The sequence below is a fragment of the Corticium candelabrum genome, chromosome 6 (genome assembly GCF_963422355.1).
Source record: "Corticium candelabrum chromosome 6, ooCorCand1.1, whole genome shotgun sequence".
In the NCBI taxonomy this organism is placed as follows: domain Eukaryota; kingdom Metazoa; phylum Porifera; class Homoscleromorpha; order Homosclerophorida; family Plakinidae; genus Corticium; species Corticium candelabrum.
In genome coordinates this window covers 7,443,318-7,452,038 of record NC_085090.1, presented here as the reverse complement: position 1 = coordinate 7,452,038, position 8,721 = coordinate 7,443,318, and the positions used below count along the sequence as shown (strand labels likewise).

At 40.6% G+C, this 8,721-nt stretch overlaps 3 protein-coding genes across 3 annotated transcripts in view; all 3 read right to left on the bottom strand.

Moving 5' to 3' along the window:
- Positions 1–524: 524 nt before the first annotated feature.
- On the bottom strand, positions 525–5,098 carry LOC134180904 (MAM and LDL-receptor class A domain-containing protein 2-like). Its single transcript, XM_062648089.1, has 11 exons — positions 5,074–5,098; positions 4,727–4,873; positions 4,512–4,669; positions 3,860–4,070; positions 3,628–3,792; positions 3,487–3,559; positions 2,493–2,827; positions 2,334–2,430; positions 2,123–2,273; positions 1,568–1,618; positions 525–780 (listed from the first exon to the last, which is right to left on the bottom strand). Exons 1-11 carry the CDS (start codon positions 5,096–5,098, stop codon positions 700–702), a joined length of 1,494 nt encoding a protein of 497 aa, XP_062504073.1. The 3' UTR covers positions 525–699.
- A 968-nt stretch (positions 5,099–6,066) lies between these two features.
- On the bottom strand, positions 6,067–7,932 carry LOC134180903 (MAM and LDL-receptor class A domain-containing protein 2-like). Its single transcript, XM_062648088.1, has 6 exons — positions 7,599–7,932; positions 7,367–7,528; positions 6,848–7,225; positions 6,545–6,789; positions 6,191–6,473; positions 6,067–6,131 (listed from the first exon to the last, which is right to left on the bottom strand). Exons 3-6 carry the CDS (start codon positions 7,122–7,124, stop codon positions 6,067–6,069), a joined length of 870 nt encoding a protein of 289 aa, XP_062504072.1. The 5' UTR covers positions 7,125–7,225; positions 7,367–7,528; positions 7,599–7,932.
- The window catches only part of LOC134180902 (MAM and LDL-receptor class A domain-containing protein 1-like), a 3,645-nt gene continuing 2,691 nt past the window's right edge, over positions 7,768–8,721 (bottom strand). Inside the window, exons 6-7 of the mRNA XM_062648087.1 lie at positions 8,396–8,721; positions 7,768–7,874 (exon numbers count right to left, since the gene is read on the bottom strand). The exon at positions 8,396–8,721 is cut by the window's right edge and continues 64 nt beyond it. Coding sequence (XP_062504071.1) covers positions 7,768–7,874; positions 8,396–8,721 — 433 coding nt within the window. The remainder of the gene's footprint in view (positions 7,875–8,395) is intronic.

Sequence of the window (8,721 nt, the reverse complement as noted above, 5' to 3'; positions counted from 1 at the left end):
ATCTAACCGCGAGTCGCCGTGAGAAAAGCGATCCTGTAGGGTACTGCATACGTTCCAGCGCTGTGTACGTCAGTTCTAAGCATTAGCAAAAGAGATTCTCTACTGACTTGTTGCCTGCGCGAGAATGTGCGAAAGTCGTAAGCAAGACAAGTGACTGTGCTCTCTTTATACGATTTGCTAGAGACGGGCGCACTTGAGATGTATACATAGAATATAGAGCAGCTAAGCGTGTCCTCCATCTACAAAGCTGAGACTAACAGTAATTACCCTCAGTTTGCTGTCAACTTTGACGCACCATCCTTTTCGGTCGCTTCGCAGGAAATGCGTTTACAACCGTGAACGATATAGTCATGCAAGAAAGGTGTCATTGGATTTCTTCTCGGTTGTAAGAGCTAGGTCTGTAATAATCATTGTGCCACCAATTAGATCAGAACTAAACGGGGTGCACGTGTCCCCGGTGACCCCCCTTCTAGATCCGTCGTCCGTTTCTGACATTTTAATAAACGTACCGCTACCACACCAACTAGGCTCTACAGGCATGACCAGGCACCTGATATTAAATCATCGGCCACAGCTAACAAATAACAAAAGCAGAATGCAAAAATTGTAATATGCAAAAACTTTCACAAAGCGTACAACTATAGCTAGCTAGCTAGCTAGCTAAGCTAGCAAGACACAATGCAGTTCATCTCCTGTCGTTCACTTGTTTTCAAGTTTGGAGTATGGATCCCTATAGAGAGGATTACCTCTCGCATCTTTTCCCAAACTGCTATGATGAGCCTAGACACAACACAATCGATTAGGACATTGTTGCTATCTAGCGCGCGCTAATAACCTCGCCTCCAAGAGTCTAGATAGTTAAGATTTACGCACTTAACTTAAAAAAAGTTTCTAGATATTCTGAGCACAAATAAACTGCAAGTAGCCCGTCTACTGCGTTGCCAATGTAGATTATTTTATTAGCTTTCTGTTTGATATTAATAATTATAATGTGTCGGTACTTCGTGGTCAGGTCTTGTACTGTAGAAATTGTCTCTGGTGGGTAAAAATGTGACATGCCGACCATTCTATTTACAGCCGACAGGTTACACACGGACAAGCAAGTCAGTCGGTACGTGAAAACTTCAAAACACTGAAACTGGTTTAACAGTTTAATTAATTAATTGTCATTACCCGATCTTGCCTTTTGTTAAAGTGGACATTGGAAGTATGGAGTGCGGTCAGGGAGATCATGCACGCTTGATTGGCAATTACTAATCGGATTTCCAGTCTCAGAATTTCAGGTATGGACGAATTCATGCAGAACTATTATTTTAATTAATATTAATTAATTATATTCTTGTATTTATATTAAATTATATTATTTTTATTATTATATTACATTATATTATATATTATTATATTGTTATATAGTTGTTTTTTAGTTACATAAGATATGGTTCTCCTCACATTGTAGTGCACACTGCATTGCATATTCTTGTCCTGTCGCAATATTTTTTATTAACATAATTAATCTGGTACGCCACTTAAGTTAAACTACTGCTTAATTAATGGAGATTAATCTCACTGGTTTGGGAAGAGTGGCTTCTGATGGAGAAAATATATCAGACATGTCAACCTGTGAGTGAATACCAAAATACGATTTAGATACTTTAGATATATTCTTGTATACATATATATTATTTTTTATTTCTATTTTATATATATTTTATTTTTTTCTGTTTTATTTTCAATTTTTAATTTTTACTTTTTTTCAATTTCTTTAATTTTTATTTTTTTATGTTCTATTTATTTTTTATTTATTTTTTATTATATATAGATATATATTTATTTTCTATTTTTTATTTATATATTTTTATATTTTATGTTTTATGCATATTGTTTTATTTTTTTATATATATTTTATATATTTTTATTCTTTATTCTTATTTTTTATTTTTATATATTTTTCATTTTTTATATATTTTTTAATTTTTTTATATTTTTTATTTTAATTTTTAGTTTTTAATTGTTTGTTTTATTTATTTTTTATATATGTTTATTCTTTATTCTTATTTTTTTATTTTTCTATTTTTTATTTTTTATTTTGTATTTTGTATTTTTATTATATCTGTTTTTTCACGTCATCAATGTCTCCTGTTATTCTTGTCCCCCCTTCGGGAGATCCAAACATCTTGTATACAGGATTTCCTATCCCGGATGCAGTATCAGCAGTCATTGGACTGTGTGGTCCAGCAGCGAGCCTATTCGACGAGCCAAGTTTGGAGTAATATCTGTACAACACAAACGTGTCTCCAGGTATACAAAAATCAAATGCAAATGCTTGGACTCACTTCTTGCTCATAATGAAGTAAATGATTACTGCAACAACAATCACTCCCAAGACAATGATCGAGACGGCAATGGCTGCGTAGGCTCCAGAAGAAAGACCTGCATGTGTCAGAGACAGAAATTGCTATTGAGTGAGTTTCAGATCAGCAATGGTGTTATACCGCTGTCCGTTCCACTGCCTGTTTGCTGATTTCCCCCTCCTGGATTCACAATAACTCGAGTTGTCGAGGTACTTTCAGCCATCTCACGCCTCACGAAGTCACTCGTCGGGAAACATTGCAAAATATGGTTGCAAACGCACTCGTTGCATTCGCCCGTAGGCGTGCAAGCCTGACAGAAGTGGTGTCGTCTATAGAGTGGGTTTCCCAGGCACCAGCAGCTGCTGTTTGCATCGGGATTACAAGTAGGGGTGCAAGTAACCGAGGTGGGAGTCTTGGGCTTGCGAGTTCCGAAGTCGGTTTTTTCACATCGTGGACCGTAGAATGGATGGGAACACCTTAATTAATATAAATATTGATTTAGGAAGTGTATATGCTGATTAGGTAATTATTTGTTATATTTTATATACAATTTATATAATTCTTAATATTTCTTATATTTTTAAATATTTTAAATATTACTTTAAATAAAATATATAAAAATATATAAAAATTAAAAAATTGTAAAAAATTATAAAAAATTATAAAAAATTAAAAAATATATAAATACATATATAAATACATAAAAATTAAACATATATATAAAAATATATATAAATACATAAAAATTAAAGATAGATATAAAAATATATATAAATGTATATAAATATATAAAAATTAAAAAAATTGTAAAAACATTGTAAAAAATTCAAATTTTTTAAAATATATAAATATATAAAAAATATATAGAAATAAAATATAGAAATATTAAAAATTGTATAAAAATTATATAAAATAAAAAATATACAAAAATATATAAATGTGTAGAAAAATATATAAAAATATATAAAAAATTAAAAACTGTATAAAATTATAAAAAATTATGAAAAATTTTAAATTAAATTTTAAATAATTATGTCAATTATTTGTTAATAATAATGTAATAATTATATGCTAATAGTTGTTATTTGTTAATATCATGTTAATTAATGACTAGTATTAATTATAAATTATTTGCCTGCATTTTTGTTGACCCGCCTCAATAAAACATTGTCCTTTATTGACGCAATAGGATGGGCTGCATTCGGACACTAAACACATAAACACGTGATTAGACATGCAAACATGGGAGTGTGTGTGTTGCTTGTATCATACGCACTGCAAGGAACTGGGCTGCTTTCGTCTGCTCCTTCAGTGCAATCACTGTTTCCGTCACACAGTTGAGTTCTTTGTATACAAGACGAGCCGTCTGGGCATAGCCACTGATCGGCAGAGCAAGTGGGTAGTGCGAGAGTCGGAGTCGGTGTGGAGGGAGTCGGTGTAGCTGTACCAGCGAAAACACAATATTTACAATCACATTTGCTTTCTTTTGTTATCACTGTATGCTTTACATGTACACTCTTTGAGAGCAATGTCGTCAATAGCGATGTCTCCCGTCCAAAGACCGTTGTATGTTGCTAGGAAGATGAGATAAAAGGTTTCTGATGCAATTGTTAGAGTCGGGACTGTCGCTTTTTGCCATCGATTTCCCTGATCGCCACTCAGAGACCAAATTGGTGTCCGACTGAGAGGCAAGTGGTCGTCCGTCTCTTCGAGGAATACCTAGAATGGATGGATGGTGTCATTGTGTGTGTGTGTGCGTGTGTGTGTGTGTGTGTGTGTGTGTGTGTGTGTGTGTGTGTGTGTGTGTGTTTGTGTGTGTGCGTGTGTGCGTGCATGTGTGTGTGTTTGTGTGTGTGCGTGTGTGCGTGCGTGTGTGTGCATGTGTGTGTGTGTGTGTGTGTGTGTGTGTGTGTGTGTGTGTGTGTGTGTGTGTGTGTGTGTGTGTGTGTGTGTGTGTGTGTCTGTCTGTCTGTCTGTCTGCCTGTGTGTGGGCGTGCGTGTGAATGTGTGCGTGTGTCACTGTGTGTGTGTGTGTGTGTGTGTGTGTGTGTGTGTGTGTGTGTGTGTGTGTGTGTGTGTGTGTGTGTGTGTGTGTGTGTGTGTGTGTGTGTGTGTGTGTGTGTGTGTGTGTGTGTGTGTGTGTGTGTGTGTGACTATTACCTCTAGTTTTCCGATTGCCGATCCGTACATGTGATACCAGAATTCCAGCATGCATGCGCTGCAGGCCGAGCTGCTCGTGTTGTACCTCGGACTTCTCAAGATGGCTACATCTCCAATGCGCAGATTTGTGCCCGAAGTCTCCACATACATATAGTAGCCTACAAAGCAACACGATCAACACACCACGCAGTTTACACAAACGTATGATTTCTCACCTTGACTCGTGCCAGTCGTGTGGTCGTTGGGAGGACCCGTGTCTAGAGAAGAAGTGCCTCCATTTTGTCGCGACCAATCAAAGTTATCATTGTCTTCGTCGACAAAACCGCATTTATCGACATCGAAGTTACAAGGAGTGCACTGACCTGCGGGGACGGTAAGAATCCGTAAGCTACATTGACTCTCAGCAGCGACGGAGACTATGGTAGAGAGGAGGGTGATCCATTCCTTGAATTTTAACCCTCACAACCTTAATTCTAACCCTAACCACAACTCTGACCTTCGTACTCTCACCCTAACCTTAACCCTAAGCCTAACTTAACCCTGGCCTATTCCTAACTCTTACAGTATTCTCGCACCTTTTTCTGCATTTCCGGTATAAACTGCAAAGTACCAGAGTACCGTTACACCCCGGGGGATTACCGGCATGCCTCAAATAGGGGTGGGTGGGTGGGTAAAAGCCACATGGTGTGAATACCTGTTGTGGTGGTTTGAAAGGACTACCTGCAGTACCTGAAGGGAGACCAGCAATTAGAGTAATAAGCTTCTAGCCGTGATGAAGTGCAAGACAACAGAACAAACTAGTCTTCAACAACTACCGGTTGGTAAGTACTATACAGGGCTACTATGTACTAACAACTAGACATGCTACTGTAAGATGACATTGGTTCATTCAATTTTTTCATCTTCATCATTAGTCACGTCCGAGGGCTATTCCTGCTGGTCGTTTGAGAGCGTGCTGCTTTCTAGAATACTTTTTAGCTGAGAGTGAAGGCTGATCTTAACCCTGGTCTATTTCTAACTTTTAATAAGCCTGGTAGCCTGGTTCACAATAGGACGCTGAAGCTCAGAAGCTCAGCTGAGCATCAAACTTCAAAGAGACAGCTTCAACGGAGGCAGCGTCCTTTGCTGTGAAAGCTGACGCTGACGTTGGAGTCGGATTTATTTCTATTTCAGCGTCAGCGTCAACGACAGCCTTAGCGTCATAGTGTGAACCAGGCTTTACTCTAATCGTACCCCCTAAGCCTGTAATATGAATGACGAGTAAATGTCGGGATAACGTTAAGGACAAGTTTTGGAAAGTGGGATCTCAATTGATAGTCATACACCATTTGCAGGCCTACTATATCGTTGGTATAATGGAGTTTAGCTGAGAAATGGGAAATGGGGATTGACAAGGCAGCCTGTGCACCACCATGCACTCTTAGAGATCTACGCTAGAGGTTCCAGCCGGTCGCTTCTACCTACGAGGAGAAAGACTGGCCTTTCTGGCCTTTCTCCTCGTAGGGAGGAGCAACCGGCTGGACCCTCAAGCCTAACCTAACTCCGCCTCCTCTAATCAAAGATAGAAAAACTGTGAGCACCAACCTGAAGTCACAACCGGAGGAACGTAGTTTGGATCGTCTGAAAACACAATTGCATTGAAGTACTTATCAACGATATGGCATAGACATGATGCTTACAGCAGCACATGACACCACCAGCATCACTCGATGTAATACTCGAGCATCCTTTGTGTTCACTTAGTAGTGTGTGTTGCGTGCGTTTCGGCCAAAACGCGCCCGTGCAGTTGCCCGTTTTCGAGCATTCGAGTCCACAGCAGAGCGGCTCGTCGCACTGTAGGGCGTAGTTCGTGCATCCGTAGTCGGACTGAGGATGTGCAATGTTGCAAACGTCACGCCGGCAATGGTTTATTCCAGCACTGAAACGCCCGTATGATGCTGTCGCACAAACTCCGCTGTTGATCTAGAAAAAATGTGAAATTAAAATAATATAAATTAATACATTTTTGAGTATATGAACGATGCGCTTCTTACAGAACTTGTGATTTCTGACGGTTTTCCGGTCGAGCCACAAACCCGCCATTTGTTCTTGACATCACAAACATCAGCCGGGACGTTGCACGTGACCGCGCTGCCGTCCAGAAATTTGTTTCCGCATGGAACATTGGTTGGTGGATCGCGCAGACTGCTGAGACCGGCCCACGTACCTTTACAGCCAGCAACGTGCTGTTCATTAAAAAACCCCTCTCGCGTACCATCGGCGCATCCCGTAACGCGCGCTATTTGAATAAAAAATTAACAATATTTTGTTGCGTCACGTGATTGCCCGTGCTGTACCTTGACTGCAGTAAGTGTTGTCTTTCCTGTTGTTAAATACGCAAGAAGATGAAAACGTGACGTCATCGATTGCTATGTCTCCCAGAAAACCCGTACTGTATGTAGCAATGATGTGAACTCTGAAGTCATCCAGGCTCACAAACGTGACGTTGTCTTTGCGCCATAGGTTTCCTTGGTCGCCGGTGATATTTTTCATTAGTAGAAGGGCACTGTCCGACCGCATATAGACGAGCAGCGAACCTATATGCGTTCCATACATGTGATAGAAGAATGTCATGGTGCAAGTTTTCGATGAACCAACAACGTTTGGACTTTCGAGTATTGCTCGGTCGTCTCTTGTACGAGATCCGCCTGACGTTTCAAAATACAAGTAATGACCTAGTGGCAAAAAGTCATCACAAAACCAAGTTTACTTGTATTGCGAATTAAAGGGCAATTCTGTGTGTGTGTGTGTGTGTGTGTGTGTGTGTGTGTGTGTGTGTGTGTGTGTGTGTGTGTGTGTGTGAGTGTGGGCATTACCTTCTGTTGATCCGTATGTGTGATCGTTGGTGGGGCCTGTGTTGAGCGTTCCCGTGTTGCCCTCGTTGATCAACCAATCGTAGTTGTCGCAAATTGTGTTATTCCAGTAGCACGGCCCGCACTCAAAGTTGCAGTTGCCCGACACGGGTCCTTTCTGAGCACCTATACATCACATGTACACCCGCTTTAGTTCGCGCATATTTTGAATGTAGGAAGAAAATCATTGTTTCACATCGGTTAGTGATGTTGACAGGAGCACAAACGGCCGCGTTGTCACACACATTGGTATCTACACAAAATCATATTTAATATAATATTCGCAACTGCACTTGATTTAAATCTCATAGAAGGGTAGGAACCATGTGAATTAACCAAAGATGCCCTGGCTCTCCAGCAATTTGTCAAAGAGGCATGCCCCCAATAGTTTTCTGCCTCACTGCACTACTCTCAAATGCAATAACAGAGCCGTGGCCCGTAGAAGCTGGTTTGGCATCGCCGGACCCTTTTTCTAGAGCAAACTATCACTAGAGGTATAGTTCATCTACTTCCGTTTCAGATGAGTAATATATTTAGTAAAAAAACACCTTACACGTATTGATCACATACATGCAAACTCCACGTTTTGCAAGTGTCGACTCCAGACCAATTTTGCAGCTCCCGGGGGTAGTTGAAATAAAAGGCTACTTTACACATCCTTGTTAGCGCACGTTAGATCGGACCACTTTCTCGTTGCTTGCTACGAGTTTGGATAACGCATAATTATATTGCACAGGATTGCATTGGTTTGCTCCTCAAACGTCGAAGACTTGCGACACCTATGGGATTAGAAAATGCGTAGCTTTATTATTGATCTTCCAATAAGTGGGCTCCTGGTCCATTAGCGGCAGCCACAAATATACTGGGGCTAGGGTTAGGTTCAATTTTGGACAACCTAGTCCATTTGTGGCTGCCAAATTGGACACCCGGTTCGTTGTGGCTGGACTATGCATTGGTGTGTTGTTGGCTTCGGCCCAAATTTCGTTACAGTACCTTCGAAATAAGGAGTACAGCCCGAAGAAAACGATAGGTCGTCTATCGCAATGTCGCTTGAGGTCGACTGGATGTTTCTCGCCTCGATGGTGACCGTGAACCCGTCGTTTGCGTAGGTAGACGTGTAGAGATCGAAAGTGACGTTGTGCCATTGGTCGCCCTGGTCTCTGATGACGGTGAAGAGGACCGGGTAGCGATTTGCCTGCGCTCCGTCCGATTGTTTGCGCACTCGGAGTCGCCCGACTTGCCGTCCCTTCATGTGGTACCACATGGTCATGAAGCAGGCGTTCGCTTTAGTGACGGCGTTAAACCGTTTGCTGACAAGA